This window comes from Ambystoma mexicanum, chromosome 6p (genome assembly GCF_040938575.1).
Source record: "Ambystoma mexicanum isolate Mex_15411 chromosome 6p, UKY_AmexF1_1, whole genome shotgun sequence".
In the NCBI taxonomy this organism is placed as follows: Eukaryota; Metazoa; Chordata; class Amphibia; order Caudata; family Ambystomatidae; genus Ambystoma; species Ambystoma mexicanum.
Genome location: NC_090935.1, coordinates 228,755,610 through 228,781,037, shown reverse-complemented (window position 1 = coordinate 228,781,037; position 25,428 = coordinate 228,755,610). Strand labels below are relative to the sequence as shown.

The following is a 25,428-nucleotide window of genomic DNA, read 5'->3' as shown; positions in this document are numbered from 1 at the left end:
CTTTGCCCTCGAAATGTTTGCTAGGGTTTTTTTTAAAGCGGTTTTCTGAGAGCGAATAGTTTGCTGTTAGCATGCTACCGGTGTAATACAAATGTCTTAACCATGTCTGCCTTTAGCCACTTGATTTATAAGCAGTATGCATGTCCTTCACTAACGTCCTGGCAAAAACGAGCATTAGCAAAGCAACAGTTTCAGCTTGTGTATATGTACTAGATGGGCATTTGCAACGCACTGCCCAGGTACGTGCACCATTTCCACGCTGCTACCATTAATGCCCAGTTAGTACCATTATGGCAATGACTGGCAAATACCTTTCCCATATCCACACAAACGCCAAAACTGTTGGCATTGCCAATACTTGTTTTAGATTGTAAGTGCTTAATGTATTTGCTCCCCCAAATGCTATGCCTTTTTCTGACATTTTCACATGTTCACATTGAAAGCCAACTTTCTTTCAACGAGAAATTAAGCACAATGTGCTATATCTCACACAGGTCAAGACATTTTTGGGCCTGATTCATGGAAGTGTTTTATAATGGTGCAATCCCACAGGAAAACGTTCTGTGAATCAGGCCCTTTATAATTTCACAGAAGGGGCATCAAACCGATGTGTGTCTATGTATATAATAGTGAATGTGTGGGTGCAGACTTGGCACCCATGCATGTGGGGTCGTTCTTCGTGCAAATACGGGGATTGCCCCTTGACAGGTGTGTTGCTAGGTCTGAAAAACATCTGGGGCTACACCAATGGCAGGACTGTCGGTACTCGGGGCTAGCTAGCCTTTTGGTTGTAGCCCCTGAGCTTTTGTCTGGGGCTACGACCAAAATACCCGGGGCTATACCCCCCTCAGCCCCTGCCTAGCAACGCCTCTGCCCCTTGAACCTGCTCACATGTCATATCAAGGAAGATTGTGCAATGGTGAACAGGCCCACTGAATGCATTGTACATTTAACTGGAGGGCGCGTGGGAGGTTCAGGAGATCCTCTATCTTCCACCATGGGACGGACTTTACCACTTCCTAACCGGGGGTTGCCATGTACAGTTTCAGTCTGCGTGCCTAGAGCCACACAGACTGGATGTGCGCATGCGCACTCTGCCTACAGCGTTGACGGTAACCCACTGCACTCTGTCATGTGGGTAGGCAAAATCATATGCAGTAAAGGGGAGGTTATGCATTTTCATAAGGGATCCAGCTGTGCAGCATATCCCTGCCCTCAGAATGAGAGGTAGTGTTTGTGAATCGAGGACTTTCACATTTTGTGGGAATTATTTGTATTTCTTGCACTCCTTTCCTGGGCAAGCTCCTGGAGAAACTTGCCATCTCCCAGCTTAATCTCCATGCTGAATCTGTTGGTAGCCTTCATGACCATCAGTCTGACTTCAGAGCTGCCAGAAGCACGGAAACTGCTCTCCTGAACATCCGTGAGGACCTGCTCTCGAACCTTGACTCTAACATTCCATGTTTTCTCCTTTTGCTTGATCTCTCTTCTGCCTTTGATACTGTCAACCATACCATCCTGCTCAACCGTCTCCGTGATAACCTGGGTATCACTGGTCAGGCTCTGGCTTGGCTGACCTCTTTCCTCTCAAATTGACCCTCCCAGGTCCAACTGGGGTCTTTCCTGTCTGACATCTTTTTCTCTACCTGTGGTGTCCCCCAGGGTTCTAACCTCTCTCCCTGGCTGTTCAACCAGTATCTGGCACTTCTCGCCCACCGCATCGCTGCTCTCTGCCCCAACTTTCAGTGCTATGCGGATGATACCCAGCTCATTTTCAGGCTACCCTCGCCCTCCTCTTCTCCTTCCCTCATCTCTGAATGTCTTTCTGCTATCCAGGAATGGTGTGCCGCCAACGACCTCTGCCTTAATGCCAGTAAGACCGAGATTCTACTCATCGGCACACCCACTCCCTCCTTCACTTCACCTCTCTGGCCGGCCTCTCTTGGCCCTCTTCCTGCTCCTACCTGCAAGGCAAAAAACCTCGGGGTCATCTTCGACTCCACACTCTCCTCTCCTCACATTTCTGACGTTTCTAAGAAGTCACACTACCAGCTGCACCTCCTCAGAGGTATCCTTCCTTTCCTATCCTTCCCCCAGAAGCTCACTGTCTCCAGAGCCCTGGTTCTCTCTTAGCTGGACTACTGTAACAGCCTCTATCTAAAACTGCCTGCCTCTACTCTCCGCCCTCTGCAACTCATCCAGAACAGGACTGCGAGACTTGTCCTTGGCCTCAGGCCCAGGGACCATATCTCTCCAGGACTGAAATCGCTACACTGGCTCCCTGTGGCTGCGAGGATTAAGTTCAAAACCCTCTGCATTGTCCACAAGGCCTTCTGGGGCCTGAGGCCAAATTACCTTCAACTCTCCCTTCCTAAATATCTTCCTTCTCGAGTACTTCGCTCTTCCGCCTCCAACTCCCTCAGGGTCAGCCGCTTCTCCAAGCAACGAGTTGGGGGGAGATCTCTCTCCGCAGCAGGGGCCTCCCACTGGAACAGCCTTCCTGCCTCCCTGAAACTTGAGGAGAACCATCTCCGGTTCCGGAAGCACCTCAAAACCTTCCTCTTTGCTTCTGCTTTCTCTCTCCCTCTCCCCTGCTAAATCACTGAAACTGTACTGAATCAGCAACTGGGCCACTCACCAATCTCGGTCCTTGGCCCAGCCACTCTCCCCTGCACTGCCTTCCTGGCAACCCCTGCACTGCAGGACTGTCTCTGTATCCCTACAGCCCCCCTTCCCAGCACTTGTCTGCACTTATCTTGCACTTGCCACCAGCTGGCCCTTATTATTTATCTTGTTCATTACTAACCCTGTACTGCACTTTCCCCTCTCCCTTTCCCCTGTGCAGTTTTCCCGTCCCCCCTACCCATGCACTTGCACGATCTGAATGACACCTGGCCTAGTAGGATCGTTGTCTGTCTCCCCTTGTTCCCCCCTCCCTGCCTCGTCGCGCCTTGAAACACTTGTGTATAGGCGCGTTACAAATGCCATATCATATCATATATTGCTGGGGGGGCTACCTCAAGAGTAACATGCATGCTTTTGAACAAGACCATGTCGTGAGTCATGGGTTCAATGCGGTGTGGCCACTAGGTAAGATGTATTTATTTTTTAATGGAAACACACCCTTAGCCCTCCCGTTTGAGATACCCATGAGCTAAGTGGTGAAGGAGGAGTGATGAAAGAGAAGGGGGGCCTTATACCACCAAACACAGCCCGCGTTCCGAGCTTCCTCATTGGCTAGCGCCCTCTTTCAGAGCGCTAATATCTGTTAATCAACTTACATGCACCATGCGAAAAAGAATATAGTGAATGTCGCAAGACTTGAGAATCATGATACAGACATTAACTGTTGAGGTATTAAATAATTCATTGCACTTTGAAGCACTTCACTTGTGTATAAGCGCTTTACAAATAAACAATTACAATCGCGAAATAGAGGAGGATACTGAGTAAGTGATCTTGCAACCTGCTTTTAAGCACCATTCAAGAATTAACATTTCAAATAGCCAAAATTGAAACTGAGGATTTGAATAATAAAAACATTTTCTTATAGAGGCTACTGGCTCCCGAGTGGGGTAAGATCCTTGGAAAGTGCATATGACATCCTTGAATTTTACAGAAATCAGTGGTTGAAGTGGGTGGGTGCGGTTGCGAGCAATGCATTACTGTTCCTACACTTTTATTTTAAAGAGAAACTGTTCCGGAATGGTTTCGTTTTAAAACACAAGTGTAGGAAGAAGTTGAAAATTGCACCTCAATGCACTGCCCTCAACATTCCCTTAGGATCTGTTTGTTTGGGGGTTTGGATTGTGCGTGGGAGGGAAGTTTTCGTACACTTTGAACACTGACCCAAATGATATATTATATAAGATAAAACTAGAACCTCTCGACTGTCTATTCATGGTTAGAGGAACAATCATAGAGGGGAATGAACAATTTCAAGCATAAGCGATTGCAAAAGGTCAGGATAAGTCTGGAATCTGGGTCGACAGGCTCCACTGATGCGGACGATAATAATGAGAGAGGGGTTGTTCAATGGCTGCTTTCTTCTCATCCTCCCAGCCCTGCCCTAGAGGCTCTAGGGTCTGTTTTTTTAGATAGGACCCCCCCCCCAAGATCAGGATGCAGAGATCCAAAAAAATAACTCCACAATCAGATTGTAACACTGTTGCGAGTCTTACTCGCCAAGAAATGACTCAACACCAGAGGAACGGATGGGACCTCCACTTTATTCAATGGCTACATGAGAACTGCTATTTCCCTCTTTGTCTCCTCCCTTTCCTCCCTCTCACGCCCGCTTGCTGTCAGTGCCCTGACCTCTCCCTTAAAGGTGCAGAGACCTGTAACAAACACGTGCACAGAATCAGAATTAACACATTGGACACTACCCTCAACAAGAGAAAGTGCAAAACTCTAGATAACAGTTGCGCTTTTTAAACCATTTCAAAAGCACATTAAGAATTAGCGACCATCAATGATACATTGAAACTGACGAGAAAAAGGTGATTCAAATACTGTATTTCAAAACACCCCAGAGGCAAACAGGCAACCCTCAAAGCAAAGAATATCGAGTCAAAAGCAAATGACATCCTACTGCAACTCGCATGGTTCTTGAAACCTTCCATAAATGCGGTCAAAATGTTACCACGAATGAAGGCCATCTTGAAAGGATTACAGCGGAAGTCAAAAGCGGTGCTCAAACTCACTGACAAAAGATTTCTGCAATACTAAAACATTTGTAAAGTCTAATTGCAATCCAACATTTGACATAGTCCTAGAATTGTATCGATATCTAAAGAGGCCCTGTATAATGCACACACCCATTTTGGAAATCTCATTGAGTGTGTCCCATACATTTACCCAAACCTCTATCATCATGAAAAGGATGTTGCTCTGCAACATTTGGTTGCAGTATGTTTTTGCCGAGAGCAGTGTGGTTTTCATGACATTGGGGCCTCATTACAAGTCTGGCAGTCCGTAAATAAGGATGCCGGTAGCAACATACCGGCACCCTCTCCGGACCACCAGAAGACAAGAATGCCTGCAGGGACTGGTGCTCCCGGCAGGTCTGACCTGCCAGGAGCACTGGTCCCTGCAAGCATGGTTTTCCCGGCAGCACCGGCACCGATATTAACGGTGCCGGTGCTCACGTTTCCCATTCCCGTGGAGTCCTATGGGACCCCACGGGAATAGGGACTTACAGTTCATGCCTCCTGACGAGTTAATACTTTTTCTAATCCAGCTGTGTTGAAGATACATTTTTCTAAGCTATTTAGTTGTGCTTTAGCTTGTTGACCGATATGGAGTGTCATGCCTTGCACCTCTAGTTTGTCTGTGGAGCTGGGTTGCATTTCTTTTTCAAACTTCTTTGAATGTATCTTTGAATTGACTAGAGCTTGCAAGGATTGGTATTAAGGATATGCATTGTATGTTTCGTTAAGTTCATTGTTGGGCAGATGTGTTTTGCCCATATAGCTGATGGATTAGTCTAGTTTTTAAGATGGATTTTGCATCTTTAATAAACAGACCAGTTCTAAAGCTTTTTAAAATGTTAGCATAGGTGGGATCTGCAGACTAATGCATGTTTAGAGTTAGTTCTCTGGGTTGAAAATATTGCCCGAGAATTGCATTTCCAATGCTACCGAGTGTGTTACAGCATTGTTTGTGTCCTAATGTTTCAAAAATAGGTTGACCTTTTACTGGTGTTAACTGTAGGAGTTCTCTGAAAACAATGACGTCTATTTCTCCAAACAGTTCTTCGTAGTCGGTTTTTTGGACTTTTGCATCATGAGATGAATTAAAGCCAACATGAGTTTGGAAACCACCCTTACTTCATCTATTAAGAGCATTTTAATTTATTTTTGAATTCTGCGTACTTCAGTAGCAGCATTTGCTGGTGATTTGTACTATTCTTATTTGTTTTGGTGATCGACTGGGAGGTGCAGTAGTCAGTGTAAAGTTACACCTCCTATGGTGTAGGCAGCTAAACCTGTGAGGGCTGTTACAACAGCTGAAAGGTTGTTGTTTGTTAAGTCTTGTAGAAATATGGTGATTATTTCAATTAAGAACGTTTCACCAGAACCAGCTTTACCACTTACATACAGGAGCAGAGGTTTAAAACGTTGTACAGCTGCAAGTTTTTATTTAATGTTTAAGACCATGTTCAATTTCTTCAGTGACTTCTAGATGAATGGTGAGTACTATCGGCTGCTCTCCACAGGAAACCCAGCGATTTTCCGGCTAATGACGGAGGATACGCAATCGTCCGAAACACTGGAGCACTGCAACTACATGAGTTTACGGCCCTTAAGTAACATGCTTGCAATGGATGAGATCGCATAGTAATTCCAAAGTCCAAATAACCAAACCAACTCAGGAAGATGTCAAGCATACTGTTTTATTAACAAGTATCTAAAACTGGAAGTTTACAGCGATCATCAACAGACGTTCACTCATGCTCTCAATGATTTCTTCACAAAACATAGACTTTATACTAAGAATACATCAGAGAGGATGTCGTACTATGTGGCAAATAATGGAAAACCTATGAGGGATTGTAATTGGTTCAAGAGGAACATCTAAGTTTACTTTCTATAGGAGCTAGGATTGTAATGGGCTGCTCACTGTCAGGTGGACAATATATGCCTACCTGTAAAACATGTCATCATAAAAATCATTAAGTACACGGTTTTCAATTGGTCTTCAAACTATAAGGACCTTCGATTGGTTGGCATGCTTGTGCTATGTCTGGAACATTCGGTTCATTTAACAACACATATTCCCAGACCCAGGTGCAAAGAGGTGGACTTGACCCTACCTCCCCACCCAATTAGCCCATCATCTCTCATCACCCAAGCCTTCTGCCATGAAGATTGTCTTTGAACTTGGCCTTGCAAAGTATCCTTGTCTCTAGGAATATAGGGGGGTACAGGTACTCACTATCGTTGTTCTAGTACTCCAAATTCACCTCTATTTTCATCCTTGACTCACGTGACAGGAGACCACAATTTGGTACATTTCACAGGTTTTAAATGTCTTAAATGAATAAAACTTTGCACTCTTGTGTTCTCTCTTTGCACCTTAACAAGAGATGATTCCCTTGCATGTTCACTCCTTTCAAGAATAGATAACTGACCTTGGCTGCTTCAGTTATGATACCAGGCCAGACAGCACTGCCATGCAGCTCCACCATTTTTAGCTTATTCTTGCTGTGTCACGATTCTCACCATTTCTCTTCATCGGTCCTGGCTTACTAAAATTCATGACACTGATGTCCAGGTTCTATACATTGGCAGCTCTGCCTGCATTCTATTTACTACGTATAGCCTGCTTCCATGATAACTGTCATGATCTCTGCTTCCAAAAGATCAGGACTTGCCCGACTCCCTTGGAAGCAGACCCATAACCCCGGTTCCGAGTGCCAGCCAGTCCCAATTGGGACCTTTTGGACCCTGTCCTGGCGCCAGTGGCACCAGGCTCATAAAGATGCCCAGTCCCAGCGCTGGAAGCGCCGGGCTCATAATGCTTGGGTGGACTTACCTGCAGCAGACCATGCTGCTTACTTACCTGCCAGTTGAACCCCTGATCCTCTTCTGTTTGGGACTACTTTTCCTGTTGGGTGGGGCAGGAGCCACTCCCTAGGTTCAGAACACTGGAACTCTTCTGGAAAGCAGGAACTCTTTTCTTACCTAGGCGTGGCTGTGGAAGGAGACACCTAAGCACTACAGGAGGCTATTTAAACCACACCCGATGGATGAATCTTGCTTTGTGTTATTCTGCATTCTCTGCAGCAGAACGCTCATCGTGTCTTCTGCTTCTGATCCTGGGCCTAAGGGAACAAAGGCTTACCATCCTGGAATCCAGTCTTCAGCAGCACCTGAAAAGTCAAAGAAAGAACAGGTTAGCACTACGGTCTTCAGTGGCAGCGCATCTCTTACCTGGTCCATCGGCTGTCACCAACGCCTCGCGCTGCATTCCGGCATCTGAAAGACAAAGGCTTACCTACTCTTCGCATGCTCCGGAGGTCTTCGCACTGCATTCCGGCATCTGAAAGACAAAAGCTTACCAGCTCTTTGCACGCTCCGGAGGCCTTCGGCGCTGCATCCCGCATCTGAAAGACAAAAGAAGGTGCGTTTAAAGACATTGGGCAACTTTATTACTCACGTGCCATTACTCCTTCCCACGCCGAATCCAGTGGGTATTCCAGCACCCTTCAGCTTCTCTAAAGCTCCGAACTTGTACCTGCAAGATAAAAGGGACAGTTAGTGCGCATCGTGAAGCAGGCTACAAGCGCTTACTTACGTGCTTCCAGGCGCTTCTATTCCTCACGCGGGTTCGATCCTCAACTCTCATCAGCCCGCCATCCGCCATCGCCGGAACCCTGCAAAACAAGAGATATCATTACAAAAGACTTTTAAGACATTTGAAGTGCCCAGAACTTACCGTTCATGCAGTTAACGACGGACAGCAGTCCTCTGAGGTCAAGAGGCCTGCACCCTTATCCAGTGAAGAAACTGGTTACGGCACCCTGCCCCGAGGCAGATGGAGAGCTTGGCGTTCACTTACCTAAGGTGAGGGCGTTAACCTTTGGGGTTCTACAGGAGAAGAGAAAGGGAAGAGGAGAGAGGCACCCAATAACCCCAGTTCATTAATCCCATATTTTCTATCTGCAGACATCTTACTCTTCGAGTCAGACATACAGTGCACAGAGGTCCAGCCCAAAGAGCCAACCGTGTGTTACACATCACCTTTGAAGATACGCCATTCACCCAGTCAAGACCGGCGCCTCTGCGGGAATCAGGTGAGCGTTACAATAACTTAAATCTACATTACGTTTAATCAACTGTACAATAATTGAAGGGTTCATTTTCTGCAGCACTTCACACACATGCAATCTGCTTCTCGCATATGAACGTTTACTCGATTCTTAAATGCATCATTAGGTTCTATAGGATCCATGCATTCTCTCTAGCCAACATCTTAGGGCGCTGCACATGTATCATTGACGTCACTAGCTCCTCTCCTTGCTCTTTTTCATATTTCTTCAGGGAGTTCCTCCCTCAGATTGTCATCTCTTCAGGGATACATTTGATAGGGCTTTATCAATGGGTATCTCCTTTCAAATATACGCTGCAGTATTGGCACAACTGCTGGTGTCAAACATGGCACAATCTCCACTTTGCAACATATAGCAGGTAGGGTGGCTGGACTTCCAGCAGAGGCATGCAGCTGCCCCTCTACACCTCCATTGGAATGACTCCATTCCATTGTACCTACGGACTGCATCCCAAATGGTTGCCTACATCCGACCTCATTGAATCTTCTTTTCCAACAGTTGACAAATTACTGCTTAAACGTCAAGATATGCATCGACTAGCAGTGCGCAATCTTTCTGAGTCCCAAAAAGATTTCAAGAAATATGCTGCCATAAGACGTACTCCCTCTCCTCAGTACAGTATTGGTGTCGAGGACTGGCTTGCTTCCAAATACCTGCCAGCTTGCTTACACCCCATTAAGTTGACTCCTTTGACAGTATATACATATATGTGAGTAGGTGGCGAATGGTGGCACTATAAGGGATGTAATGTGAATGGTTGGAAAGTATGACACGTATATAGAAGGAAACATGGAAAATGCTGCGCATTTAAACATGTTTCTTTTTTGGAGCATGTTGTTGAAAGTAAAAAAATGCATATGTGCATTTATAGCAGCACTAAGTGTAATTTGTTTGTATAAGTAAGAAAGATGCAGATGCAAAAGATTTGTAGAACATTGTTAAGTAGCAGTTTGAGTGTAGAGGTTTAACATGTTTCCAGTACATGCAAGTAACTGCCACTTGATGTAACCAGGTGCACAATGCTGCAATACATGGCATTTGATAAAGTGGTTAAAAAAGAGAATATGCTTATTGAAAGGTTTATTACATGGTACGTGGCAGTAACTAATAATGCCTGGCATGGAAAGGGGACTGCAGAGACCGCAGATGGCCACAAAGGTATGTGCTCTATAGTCCTTATTGTATCCTAGAGAAAGGTTTTTGGGACCGAAAATAGTTTCTGTCCTTTTTTAATTTTCTCTAGTATACAATTGTCCAATTATTTCCATTACTCTATAACTACTTTACTGAAAAATGTGAAGCAGATGGAGTCTATAAGATTCTGTTTCTTAGTTCTATTTTTTTAACTGTGAAAGGTGGCTCAAAAGGAACCTTTTTTGGTGGTTTTTGATTTTGGATTTTTGAGGATTTCTTTTCTTTTTTTTTCCCGGAGAGGCAAGGAAGTAAGGGTGGGGAGCGGAGTGAGGGAAGAGGCACCAACTAGAGAGACAGAGGGGCAGATGGACAGGGGAAGATTCTGTGCGTGCCTTAAATGTAAGGTAGGGGGCAGTGTTTCTCATGCTCCTTGAATGCAGTTTCGAAAGCACTTTGAAACTGCTCCCCCTGCAGAGTGGTGTTATTATATTTTTCTTCTAACGCATCACACATGCATAGTCATCAGGGCGCACATCAAGAACAAACAATGCATACAACCAACAAATCAGGACAGAGAAAGGCCATCTGAAAAATAAGGCAAGTTTAACCTGGATAAATGTTAAACAAGTAGGTTTAAACTGCCCCCTTAAACATGGACAAGGAGTTGAAGGTTCTCATTGGCAGTGGGAGTGCGTTACATTCTCTGGGAGCATGTAAAGAACAGTTAACACCTCCAAACCTCGCCAGCCTGAACCGAGGCTGTTTAAATTTGTGTTGGTCACTAGAGCGAAGATGCCTAGAGAGATACGAAGGGGCAATAGAAGTCCAACACTTGTAAGACGAGGCTAAGACTTTGTGAATAATTATTTGCCTGACAGGCAACCAATGCAATGTCCTGTGAGAGTCTATGGCATTGGTATTGTTTATTAAGACCGAAATCCTCCCCGACAGGGTGATTTGAAGTGACTGAAGATTCCCCTGTGATGTCCCCATTAAGAGACTATTACAGTAGTCAAGTCTCGCATTCACTAGGGCTGAAACCAAGATGGATCTTCTAGTGACTGAGATAAAAGGCTTGATTTGAATAAAAAGCCTGACTACATAGCCACAAGATGAGTGAATGTGTGACATGTGAGACTTCATATTTAATTCTGCGTCAAGATGGACGCCCAAGGTTTTTACGCAGTCCCTAATCATAATTTGGTTATTTGCGATGTTGAAGCTTTTATACAAGACATCCAATTTCTTGAGTCCTTGCCCAGTGGCCACAATAAGAAGATCTGTCTTATTGTCTTTGGGCGCAAACAAGTTGGTGGCCATCCAGGACTAGATTGCAGCATGTACACTGTTAAGAGATACAGGATCCGGTGCATAGTTACCTGATAGCTCAATGACCACTAGGGAGTCATCTGCATATTTCGTTTACCGGACGCCCAAGCATCTAGTAAATCAAGCAGTGGTCTTATATAGACATTGAAAAGGGAAGGTTATATACAAAATCCCTGTGGTACACCAGAATTGATGATATCAGGGTAAATTTGAACCTCCTCAACTGCTACTCTGGAGACTCGAGGCTCGAGAAAGGAGGTGATCTAGTTGGATGCTAGATTGGTATACAAGAATAACATGGTCGACCTGGTCAAAGGCCGCAAAGAGATCAAGTAGCATCAACAATCCCAGATACCCTCTTTCTACTATCTTCGTCAAGGTGGTTTTAAGGTCCATTAGGGCCGTTTCTGTACTGTGCCGTGCTCTAACTCCAGATTGGTTGCTGTCTAAGATGTTATTCTTCGCCAGGAAGTTCTAGAACTGAAGATGGTCATTTTATCCAGGATCTTGTGCAGGAATAGGGCATTGGTTATTGGGCAATAGTTTCTAGCTAGAGATGGATCAAGGGAGCTTTTCTTAAAGAGGTGAGTAACCCAAACCTCCTTAAGGGAGCCAGGAACCACACCTTCACCAAAAGGCAAATTCCCCATTATAGTAATGCATGGAATCAGTAGGTCAAGGGATTCTTGAAGGATATTTGTAGGACAGATATCTCCCTTGCATAAGGTAGGTGTAAACTTTGTGACTATCTTTAGAATCTCTGCTTCAGAGCTTTGTCTAAAGCTGAATTCATATGTCAGAAGGTCAAGACTAGAAGCAGCAGTCATTTGAGCCAAGTAGCTGTGAGTGAATGGCCCTGAATTTTGTTAGAGAATTCCTCCTTAATTGTTTAGCACCAGGCCAAATCTCTTTTGGTGTTGGCATTGTCAACACTCTTGCCTTCAACTTCCTTCACAATTTTAAACAGTTCCCCCAAACTAGATATGGTATTGCTAATTTTGAGGTTAAAATGTTTTGATTATGCCTCAATAATAGCATTCTTTAAATTCTTGACAGATTTTTATAGTTGGTTAAAGCGCCGGGTGATGGATTTCGATGCCATTCTTTCTCCAGAACCCTTTTCAGTCATGACAGGAGAACGTCATCATTAAACCAGGTGTTATTAAAAGTCTCTGATTTGATTAGTTTATCTTTTTCTGGAGCTAACACATCTATCACAGAGGAAATGGTAGATGACAAATGAGAGACTTAGGATGAGACGTTTTCAAATGAGTGTGGAGGTAGCATTTTGGAATTCAAAAGTGGGGAGAAATTAGATTGAGTCATATTTGTGAAATTACAACACTTTTTCCGAGTTCTTGGTAGTTTATCTAGATGAGTTGGTGCTTCAGGGAGACATATAATAAAGTTGACCTTAAAGTTGTCAGACCAAGGACAACACATGGAGGTGGGGTTCAATATGTTTAACCAATGTGAAAGAACCCAATCTAAGGTGTGACCATCCTTGTGCGTTGGTTCTGTGATCCATTGGGTATAGCCGACTGTGTCCAGGGATGTAAGTAGCAAATTATCTGGTTTGTCTCGCTTGTCTTCTGCCTAATAGTTAAAATCCCCTAAAATGATAATGGTGTCTTAGGTTTGGTTTGACTATTAAGGAGAGCCAACACTTGAAGCACTTCACTTATTTGTAAGCGCTTTACAAATAAACAATTACATACAATTGCTCTTCAAATAATGGCATATCCTTAAGTGGTCTGTAGATGATAAGGATATAATAGAGACATTGGGATTTTTTCTTACTTTAATGAGCCGAATTTCACAGCCCGCTAGTTCTATATGTTGCACCACATGACAATCCCTGTGCTCTTTAATCAGGATTGCTACTCCTCCACCCCTCTGGTCAGTAAGGTCAGCCTGAAGGATTTTATAGCCTGTGAGGCTGCAGGGGAAGCGGCCAAGTTAGTTGCATCACTCAGCCAGGTCTCCGTGACACCCAGTATGTCGAGATTGGAAGTTGTAAGATAATTTTCTACCTCTGCTCCATGCTGTACTAAGGAGCGTATATATTTAAAAGTTCCATGTTCAGAAATGAGGATGTCAAATTAGAGTCCTCTTGTGGAATATGGTAACTGTATAGGTGGCGTCATGCACAATATCAAGACAAGATTGTTTTTCTGTAATAAGGCTCTTATCAGCTGTGGGAACTGCTACCTCTGTAGCCCTAGTATCATCAGCCACAGGATGCAGTGGATTAAAGGTAGCTGCTTCCAGCCTATCAGTGCTGGATTGGATGTTTAAAGCAGGCAGAGTGGCATGGCTATAGATGGAAAAGTAGCGTTCTAAAATACTTCTCGGGGTAGAGTGGTAGCATTCACCACCGTGTGAAACAGTAGTCTTGGTACTACGTAATATATTAAAGAGACCGCTAAAATGGGCCATATTGGAAAAACAAAGGTTCCCACAGGGCTTACCTGACAAAAGGCAAAAGGGACTGAAGGAAAAGCACCAATTACACAGAAAAGTGCTCTCCCCTCTCTCCCAAACACAAACCGGTGCCACCCGCAGCCCGCCGATGCTAATGCGCCACCTTGGGCTTTAAGAGCCCTGGGGGTGCTGGGAGATGTAGTTCCCAGAAACTACGTTGCAGGCCTGTTACAGCGTAGCAGCTTGTAACTGCCCTTTTACTGCAGGAACTAACGTGCCTAGTAAAGAAAGACTGCTCGTTCACATAATTGTAGTGTTAATGTGAGTGAGATCAAATTTTGCAATAAACACATTTTCTGCCAAAGTTGAATCTAGATAAGATTGCAATGTTTTCCACAAATAAGCAAACCAGTCAATATAGACACAGTATATACAGAGTACTGTTGTCCTGGAAATATATGGATCAACAGCCTCTTTTAATGCCTGCGAGGCAGCTGGTGGGATCCCGTGCCCCACAAGAGTAGCCTGTGTGGTGGCAGGAGCTGGTGAGGAAGATGAGGTAGAGGAAGGCAGCCTATTACTCCCTGAGAAAGGAACAGCTTTTCTGAGAGCCCCCAGGTGGTTTGAGCAGGTGTGATGGAACATGAAGGTGGTACAAAAAGGGTACTGCCTTGTTGTCCATGACTGAGTATGATTCCACACTCAATGCATTCAACATGGGCAGCGCAAGTCTTTGGTACCCCTCGTATGGTCTTAAAGAACCGCCACACACATGATTCTGTCTGGATGTAGGCATTTCCTCTATCTCATCTTCCTGGTCCTCTTGATCCTCCTCTACATCATCGCACCTGTTCCCCTGTCCTGGCCCTCCAGCTTGTGGTGGTGGTGGTGATGGGTGGTGGTGGCCCATGAGAAGGAGGGATGGCCTTGACTGATGCCATTTTTGATGTTAAATAGCAGGTGTGCCAATAGTCTTCCAAGCAGGGGCTCTCTCATGGACTGCCAGATTGGGAATGACTTAAAGTAATGGGTGGGTGACTTCAGAGGAACTGTCTGCGGTGTTCCCTACTGTCTGTGGACTATCGAGTCGAATATAGGTCTTGGAAAGTTGAGAGATTAACTAAGAATGGGTCTAGGAGCTGAGGAACGGTAAACATTCAATTTGAACCTTCCTAGATTGCCCAGAAATGCAGTTACAAAATGTCTGTGAAGCACAGACCCGTTCTCAGACACGTTATCACGCCACACGTGCATGGTCATGTGATTCTGTCCAGGGACATTGACAGCGGAAGGGGCCGGGTGCATGCGCAGGAGTGTCTGCGATCGGAGGTGCTGTCTGCAGACTTAAAGTTGTATCACACAATACCAGACACAAACACATCCGGACATGGCATGACATCCGCAAACTTCATCTATTGCTAAACCAGACTCTGAACATTCCTATAGTTCACAGACTACATATTGGGAGAGAATAATATACAGGATATTTATAGATTAAAAAAAAAAAATGTATTTTTAAAAGGGGTATCCGAATGGGAAACAAAAATGTGAGAATTTGCAATTTCTATAAAGTCATTATTTGGGGATGGAGGGAGAGACGTTTCATCAAACCGTCTTTGATTTATGTTTTGTGAATTTGATTATGGTGATTGTTGGGGACGGTGGACAGCTACAAGTAGGACAGTGATAATCAACATTTCTAATAACATGATTTTTAACATAATATAGAAGTTCGTTAATGTGTACCAGTGAAAACCTATGAAATTCAGTGTAAAGACTTTATTAATGGGACATTATGGTTAAGTTGCACTAATAAAAACCTATAAAAGTCTGTGAAAAAACGTTTTTAAAGGGACGTTATGGTTACAATTAAAAAAAAACAGAAATTCACCTGTCAGGGAAAGTTAAGCAGCCATGACTTGCGCCGTCACCGTTCACTGCTAAGACTAACACCCAGGACATCAAAGATAACATCACAAATGTCATTGATGACATCACTGATGGCATCACATATCAAATTAATTCTGATGGGAAGTCTCTACAAGGGGTTGTGTTTACAATGTTGGTAGCAACATATGAGGGATGATCGGGAGTGCTCTCATGAACTACTTAATGTATTACAAAATGTACTCATTTAAACAAAATATTATATTGGAGTGTTGTTAAAAAAACAATCTAATAATACATACACATATGCAATGGGTGCAGCATGCACCACAAAAATACAGCGGTTTTAATCTGCTAATAATGGTCAGTAAAATAATGAATGCAAGGCTATCAGAATCTTGACTAATGTTAAACTTGTAATTAATAGCTAATAATACAAGAGTTACTTCACACATGTACTAGTACAAGCTATACATATGAAAAGCCACAATGCATTGGAATTTAAGACACATACAGGGAAACTCCAGTAAGGAGGAAAGAAAGGACATCACCAGTTAATGACAATAAGATTAGAGTTTATTATCATGTATACAAATGAATTGTGTGTTTGAGGTGTGCTAATTTCCCCATGTATCTGCATGAGGGAGGCTATACCCTCAAGAAAGTACCTTAAAAAAAATAGGACATGGTTAACATCGAGATATGGAGCACCTTTTTGCTAGCCGTCATATAGTTAAGGTGAAGTCTAACATACATAGGAAATGCAAACATCCTCTGGTTAAAACATGTGATCTGTTGGACGGATCGGTATGACATTTGACATACCTATTCGGAGGCCCAAGGCCCCCAGAACTGCAAAAATTACATGCAAATTCATGTTGTCGCTCAAAATATATAAAGGGTAAAAAAAGGTGTTTTTAACTTTACTTTAATTTCCCCTTATGGAAAATGGCCAATTTTTGTTCACAGGCACAGCTCAAATGTGCTGGGTGGATTTGCGCCAAATTAGAAATAAGCCGTGCACAAAGTGCTCAAAGGAAATGCTTTCTTAATTTGGCACAAATCCGTCCGGTAGACTTTTTTTAATTTGCCGTAGAGCAGGGTGCTCCTGTACCTAAAAAGTGTGTTATTGTAGCTTCCATGATGCATTGCTAGGTGCCAAGATTTTTCATTTTTTAAATTCACCCCTACCGGATCGTTTTATTCCTCATCACAGTGCCCCACTAACTCCCCATCACTCTTCCTCATTTCATTCCCCCACTAACAACACATCACTCTTCATCATCACAGTCCTCCATTAAGTACACCCCACTCTTCCTCATCACAGTGCGCCACTTACTCATCTCAGTCATCCTCATCACAGTCTCCCACTACCCCACCTCACCCTTTCTCACCACAGTACCCCACTACCCTACCTTTCTTCCTCGTTACAGTACCCCACTAACTCCACCTCACTGTTCCTTGTCACAGTCCCCCACTAACTCTACCTCACTGTTCCTCATTGCATTACCCCAAAATTGCATCTCAATCTTCCTCGTCACATTCTCCAACTACCCCAGCTCACTCTTCCTCATCTCAGTCCCCCACTAACAACACATCACTCTCTATCATCACAGTCCCCCATTACGTCCACCTCACTCTTCCTCATCATAGTGCACCACTTACTCTTCTCACTCATTCTCATCACAGTCTCCCACTACCCCACCTCACCCTTTCTCATCACAGTACCCCAATACCTTACCTCTCTTCCTCGTCACAGTACCCCACTAACTCCAGCTCACTGTTCCTCATCACAGTCCCCCACTAACTCTTCCTCACTGTTCCTCATTGGATTACCCCAAAATTGCATCTCAATCATCCTCGTCACATTCTCCAACTACCATAGCTCACTCTTCCTCATCTCAGTCCCCCAATAACTTCAACACACTCTTCTTCATCACAGTTCCCCACTAAAGCCACCTCACTCTTCTTTGTCCCTGTCCGCCACTAATTCCATCTCACTCTTCTTCGTAATGGTCCCACACTAACTCCACCTCACTCTTCTTCGTCACAGTGCCCCACTAACTCCATCTCATGCTTCCTCGTCGAAGTACACCACTAACTCCACCACACTCATCCTCTTCACAAACTCCCACTAACTCCATCTCACTTTGCCTCATCGCAGTGCCCCTCTACTCCATCTCATACTTCCTTGTGACAGTCCACTACCATGAATGATGTTGTGTTTGTACGTATAATTGAAAGTACAGAATACATTTTTCAAATTGAACAATTTTATTTACTCGTGGCAGAGATAATTGATTAACCAGTATTGACAAAAGGTTAACTGAAGTGTCACCAACCGAAGATATCTGGGCGAAGGGAGGGGTAATCAGTTTTCCATCTATATTGTTGAATTTGGCTCCACTACCAACTCCACCTCACTCTTGCTTGTCACATTTCCCAACTACTCCACCTCACTCTTCCTTGTTGCAGCACCTGACTAAGTCCACCTAGCTCCTACTCATAGCAGTACCCCACTACCCACCTCACTATCTTGTCACAGTGCGTAACTACCCAACCTCACTCTTCCTCATCAGTCTCCCACTAACTCCACTTCACTCTTCTTCATCAGTCCCAACTACCCCACCTCATTCTTCCTCATCACTGTCCCCCACTAACTCCACCTCACTCTTCCTCATCACATTTCCCAACAATTCAAGCTCACGCTTCCTCATCACAGTCCCAAACTACACAACTTCAGTATTCCTCATCAAAGTCCTCCACCAACCCCACATTGTTCTTCCTTTTCACAGCCCTCCACTACCCCACCTCACTTCTCCTCGTCACAGTGCCCAACTGCCGCACCTCACTCTTCCTCACCTTAGATCCCAAATACACACATTCAGTCTTCCTCATCACAATCCACATCCACTAACCCTACCTCGCTCGTCCTCGCCACAGTACACCATTACTGATCCCTTCTTATCTAGTGGATACTTGGAGACAGGCATGCTATCAAAAGAGACACAGACTCAAAAGTGACAGTTTGAAAACCTTTATTACCGAACTTTGTGGTGTTGGTACCTACCTGGCCCTAACTCATAGGGGATTGTGCCCTCAAATGATGCTTCTAAGGGCCGTCGATGTCCGTAAATCCAAAACCAAAATTCATCTATGTCCAAACCTATGCTTGCCCTCACTCTTCGGCCAAATGTGGAAAAATGGTGGCTCAAAAAGGAAATGCAAACCACAGCTAGTTTCTGGTAGCCTTACCAATAGGTGTAGTTCTGCCAGTTTCCAAAATAGTTAAACTCAAAAGAGTTGCTCTCTGAACCTTCCACGTAGGGCTTTTGCAGTAAGTCAATAAAGTTCACAAGGTCTTTGGGTCCCTTGGGGGTCCCGTCCCCAAGCTTCGATTCTTCCAGTTCCAAACAAAAAGACACAGTTCCTGTTAGACCTTTCAGGGTCCCTTCCCCAAGCCTAGGCCTTTCCTGTAAAGTTCACAATGTCTCTGTGGGTCTCTCAGTATTCCCTTCCCTCAAGCCTAGGCCTCTTTGATACAAAAAGAAAAGATAGACTCTTGAGGCCTCTCAGGGCTCCCTTTCTCAATTTCTAGGCCTCAATCTTTATAACAGCGTTCTTTACAATTCTCTTTGGGCCTCCCACTGTTCCCTTCCCCAAGCCTAGGCCCCTTTCCGTCTTTAAACAAAAAAAGTTCTCCTGGTCAGGATGTACATTTCAATGTATAGTTCTTTCAAAGGAGGTAGTATCAGAGACTTTCGAAAACGCTGGGCTATTTGCTCCTCCTAGGCACGACCACTCTGACATCTAGCCCCTCTCCTTATTCTCTGCACCTTTCAACTGGCCCTTTCCCCTTCTGCACCTCTCTCACTCTGCTCTTTTCCACTTCACTGTGCTTCTTGCACCCCTTCTTTTCTGTTGTGCACACTTGCACCACCTTTATGCATTGCTCTGCCTCTTGCACACTTCTCTTTACTGTTTCATGCACTCTTGCATCTTCATTTCCCATTCCCCTGCTCTGTTTTGGTTTCGGGTTGCTCGCCCCCTTTTTCCCATTTTCGGGTCCCTCGTACATACTCTTTGCTTTTGGTTCACTTTATTTCTATCTCTTTGGTTTCCGTGCTGCTAGCATACTTTAGAAAGGAGAGGGGGAGGGTAATGGGGGACCGGGAATGTTTGTGCTTGCTTCCTTGCGGTGGATGTTTGCAGCATTGTTGGGGATTCTTACGAAAAGTGTTGCTGCACCTTTAGTTCAAGTATTCCCATTTAATTGTATTGATGGTCAGTTTCTTGGGTCTCACTTTAAAAAATTAGGAAAACGTATTGGGTCCATTTGTGCCATTGGTTTTTAATGTTACTTGAAAGGCCAACACGTGTTTTGACCACATGGGCGTCTTTATCAAAGCTGTAGTTGTCATCGATTAAACAGAATTTTTACATTATGAACAGATGTCGGGTCCAACAAAGGTGTCGCATCTCATTATCACCCAGTTGTGCCAATGGGGAAACAAGTAGTACAGTGTTGCATTGTGAGTTGTGTCTTGGTAACATAAATGACAAGGTGGTGTTTATAATCAACATAAATACATTGTAATATGTAGCGGTTTTGAGATATGTAGCAAATTTTAGAAAATTACAGTTTTTTTTGGTTTATGCCACAGAAAAAGAGGAGTAACAGACTACCAAGAAGCGAGAAGGGAGAAAAGGATAGAAAAATCCACCTTCACCCCGAACCTCCAAGGGGATAACGCTATTGACATCTTCGCCAAGGCAGGTAACCCTGGATTTATACAAACTGGAGGACTATTATACAAGAAACAAAAGAAAGGACACATGAACCTCAGTACACAGGAACAACAAGCACTTAGAACAATAAAGAACAACCAGGACATCATCATCAAAGAGGCTGACAAGGGAGGTAACATAGCCATCATGAACCGAGTTGACTACATTGAAATGGCACACAACCACCTCAAGACTCCAGGATGCTATGAATAACTGCCATCCAATCCATCAACAACGGTCAAACAACTGGCATTAGAACTAGTGGCCAAATGGCACTAAAGAGGGCAACTAACGGACGATGAGTATAAATATTTGAAGCCTAACCACCCAAGAACACCAACAATATACTTTCTTCTGAAAGTACATAAACCATACCTAATGTTCCCTGAATGAAGACCGATTGTCAGTGCCATCAGATAGATCACAGAAGCAATGGCTAAATATGTGAACAATATCATACAAAAGGAGGTAACCAAAATTCCCACCTACTTACATGACACTATCACTGCTGCTGGAAGTTGAATGGAAACCAGGACTTTACCTTGTGACATTGGATGGCAAAGCCCTATATACTGCTATTGAACAAACGCAAGCCTTTGAGGTTATTGATCATGCCTTTGCCCAAACATCGGCATCACACCTTTGTTGGAACTGACATCTGTTCATAATGAAAAAAATGCTGTTTAATCGATGACAACTACAGCCTTGATAAAGACCACCATGTTGTCGAAACACGTGTCGGCACTTCCAGTAACATTAAAAACCAATGGCACAAATGGAACCAATACGTTTTCCTCATTTTTTGAAGTGAGACCCAACAAACTGACCATCAATACAATTAAATCGAAATACTTGAATTCTAGGTGCAGCGCCACGTTCGTAAGAATCCCCAACAATTCTGATAGCATACTTTCTCTTGCTCTTTATGACTTTTCGGTTTCCGCGCCGCAAGCACTCTTTCTCTCACTTTGCTTTGCTTTCTCTCGCTTTCAGTCGTCGGGCTGCTTGCTCACGTTCCCTGCTTCTGCTCGAGCTCCAGCCACCTGCACGCTACTGAGTTTCTCTCTCTCTCTAATTCGTGGAACTCACCAAAGTAGCACAGCGCTGGTGAGCAGTTCTCCGGGGTCTTAAATTGAGATCAGGGTTTTACAACCTGCCCCTCAGATACCCCTGAGACCAGCACACGTACCAAGGGAACGAGCATTGTCCTGGGCACAGGCAACAGCCTGCAATTCGTCCGGTTTCGGCTCCCTCCCTCGCCATGCTGCAGCCCATCTGACACACCGGTTCAGCGTCTCGGCATCCTGTACTAAACTGGATCTTTCGGGATCCCCTCTCTGCAGCCTTCTGCTCGCTGGCCTCCAGGTTCCATCCAGAAACCCCAGCTCACTCCCTGCTTCTGGCAGAACTAAACCTATGATAGTGTATACCTGCCAAACCTACAGATTTAGGCAGTAGGCTACTGCTTTTTAAGCAGTCCTGCCGCCTACAGATTTGGGTGACAAATCCTACTGCTTTTTACAGTTTTACAGTAGCAGGTAATTTATGTGACTTTAAGGCAGGTTGTAGGCCAAAACATTCAACACATCAATTAGTCTGTCTGCACCATGGGCTGGTAGGCGATTCCTTTGATTGGGCTCAGACCAATCCACTGACCTGACAGCTACATGACTCTGTCCTGCACTCTTGCCGGTACCTCCCTTAGGTGAACCACCAGTGAAGACAAGTGGCAGAGCGTAACACAATCACACAGCATCTGCCTATCAGACTGAGGGGGTTATCAGTCTCCATGTCATTAAGTGTACTGCCCAGGCTGCTGCTACAGAGCAGTGGCAAACATTGCCTACCAGCTCTGTGTGATTACCTTCTGTGAAGTTAGGTAACTGAATTTGGTGTTAACTTACCATTCAGAATTATACATTTTTTACATTTGTGCTATTTGATAGGTTGTGTATTTTAGAATGCTTCAATGATGCCAACAATGTATGTTTTGGTTTTGTATTTTCCTTTGATATCATTGTTATGCAATTTATTATTTTTGATACTTAAAAAATCCTACACCTTTTTGGTCACAGAATGTTGGCAAGTATATGGAGAGTCAAGTGGAGTCAGGTGTGCACAGTTGTAGCAAAGTGCCTGACCTTCCCTGGCTCTACTAGTGGGACACCCTAATGGTGCTATGTAGTAGGTCTCTCTTTGCCTCTCCATGTTGTTCCTATGGGTAATCCTCATTGCTCTTTATCTCCCCTTCCTCATCCCAGTACTTATTGGAAAAGGGGAGAGGGAGATGGGCGAGATTGGAAATACCCTAGACAGACTGAGGGAGTTTTAAATTGTCTCATCCTCTTTTAAGTACCAAGTATGGGGGCTTGTTGGGGCCTATTAAGGATGAGTGAGTGATGTTAAATCCCTTTGTTTATTGGAAGGGGATAACCGGGAGGAAAAGAGGGGGTTCCCAGCATATCCTCTGGGTTTTGAAGAAAGAAAAACAGTGTAGTGTCAAGAGTTGTGAAAGGGTTTGTTCTTGTTAGTTGTCCAAGATATTTTATCTCCCCTTTTCGTGAGGAAAGGTCAAGGGGTAGGACAGGATCTGGGTGGCAATATCCCATGAAAAACAAGGGTGGGTAGCATTGATTGGGGTAAGGAATGGGGGAATATTATGACTCGCCTTCCGGCGGTCTCCCTGCAGTCCCCGAAGACCCCCTGCCCCGGTGATCCTCTCTCGCTTGTCCGCCCCCAGGGTTGGGATGCAAGAGCGATGGCCCTTCCCTGGCCACCTGAGCAATGGACCCCAGGGACCACTTGTGAGAATGCCCTCACAACACCCAAAACGAGGAAATACTTGATAAAACAGATGTTCCACAGTTCAAGAAATGATATTGATAACAAAAAAAAGATTCAGCATCAGTCATGGTATAAGAGAAAAAGACAGTATTACAGGTGGTGAGGTGAATAGTATAGCAAAACCCTTGAAATTCAGTGAAAACCTTTGTGATTTAGTGAAAGAAATGATATACATATGACATCACTTATGGAATCATGATAATTTCTAATAGTGAAACAGTGCTGTGTTGAGTGAATCACACTGCAATGTATCTGTTTGGTAAATAGTTTCCATACTATAATAACAATTCACCTCTCATCTAAGTGATTTAAGACAATGCACCCTACAACCATAGTGAGTGGGTTTTTGATAACTGTTCCTTTTTCTGTGTTTGGTTTTCAGATGCAACCAAATGACTTGTGCCCCATCATCACTCACTTTTCTTGTTTTTTCAGGTTGGCTCTGTCCAGGTGTTGCAATGCCCCGGCGTTTCTGTTCACCACCCAAAAAAATACACCCCTTGGGACGAAGCTCAAATACGAAGTGGACACTAGTGGATTATTCCACATCAGCCCTGAAATCTTCCGGATCTTTCCAAAGGTAATTCATGCCTCGATGCTGCTGCTGCTGCTGCTTTATTGAGGCTGGAGCAGTCCCAAAAGGATTTCCCGCACAATCCGTGATTTGGGATTTTCCCGGCTTAATCCCTTATTTCTGTTTGCCTTCTCTCCCATCGCTTTCCACTGCCTCTCATTCACATGATCTGCTTCCTTTTCTCAACATATTCCTCACCTGATCGCTTCCCTAAGGCCCAGCTCTCTTTTTCTTTTATGTAACTTCTTCCCTTCTTCTATTCATTGCAGGTCTATGCTAACGCGCAACCTATACGCCAAAACGATTGCATTAGAGTACAGATAGGGAGAGATGGCATATGAGGAGGGACACAAGGCTTGTCAGTGTTGTTTGGTTATTTTCCCACCCATTGACTGCTCACGCCCATACTAATCCCTTTGGCCATTTCCACCCATTTCCTGCCCCTCCATGCCCAAAACACATGCTCATGGGAACTCTGACCTTGCTTTGATCAAGCCTTACATCAAGCGTTGCACTCGAAGTGCCTGCCAGTGTTTTTTAAATAGTCTTCTGAGAGTTATGATATGATAAGTCATTTATAACCTGTCTGTACACAAGTGTACAGGTTGATGACTTAATTGGAGCTGCAAACCCGCTACTGCTGTAATAAAAATATCTTAACCAGGTCTGCCTTCAGCCACTCGATTTGTGAGCTCTAGGCATGCCCTTCACTGAAGTCCTGGTAAATACAAGCATTGATAAAGCCAACCATTTTAGGTTTTGGGTAGGTTTTAGCCATTTGGCAGGCACTGCTATGAGATGCCCAGGTACTCACACTATTATGCACCTGCTGCTATCAATGGGCAGTTAATACCACTAGAGCAGTGCCTGGTAAGTGCCTTTCCTATGCCTATGCAAAAGCCCAAACTTCTGGCATTGCCAATGCTTGTTTATTGACAACGTTAATCTCAATTTTAATTAGCATTTGCTTGCCTGAGTATTGAAAGCATTTCATAGTTTTAGCATTTTGTTACAGGACATGTCTTATTTAATAATCTTGATTTCCCTTGTTTTTTAGAAGTAAGAACTCCCACATTCCGACTCACCTACTCCTTCTCACCCCCACTACTTTCGTTCCTTGACATACTTTCTATGACTTGTTTATTGACTATTATGCATCATAGATGAAGATACACAGTCTCATACAATGGACAAACCTGTGGTCTATGGTGTTGCAGGCACCCTAAGATTGAGACACTTCTCTGTTTGCCTAATAAAAGCAATAGTAGTGATACACAGGGCAGAATCGTGGGTATTGAATGCACCTACCAAATAGCAATAACAAGGATATGCATTTTTTCCGAAATGTACTTACAGGTAGCTGTATGTCATATGAATATATTGGAAAGTTCTTTTAAAGTTAGCTGAATGGTGTAATCATGTGCCAACACGTGTTTCGAGCATGCACTCTTCTTCAGGGCTTAATTAGAAATCTTCACATCATTCTTACATTCTTCAACATCTCTTCTTTTCTTACTATACCACTGTTTGATCGACAGCCCCTCAAATCATGTATTGTACCAATTAATCCTCGTGTAAGCATAGCATGTCTGCATCAATATCTTGCAGCATC

The 25,428-nt window shown here is 44.1% G+C and overlaps 1 protein-coding gene across 3 annotated transcripts in view; it reads left to right on the top strand.

Moving 5' to 3' along the window:
* Window positions 1-25,428, top strand: part of ST8SIA5 (ST8 alpha-N-acetyl-neuraminide alpha-2,8-sialyltransferase 5) — a 550,348-nt gene that overhangs the window by 424,604 nt on the left and 100,316 nt on the right. For all 3 annotated transcript variants that reach the window (XM_069626924.1, XM_069626923.1, XM_069626922.1), the window contains one exon: window positions 23,678-23,822. In XM_069626924.1, coding sequence (XP_069483025.1) covers window positions 23,678-23,822 — 145 coding nt within the window. The remainder of the gene's footprint in view (window positions 1-23,677; window positions 23,823-25,428) is intronic.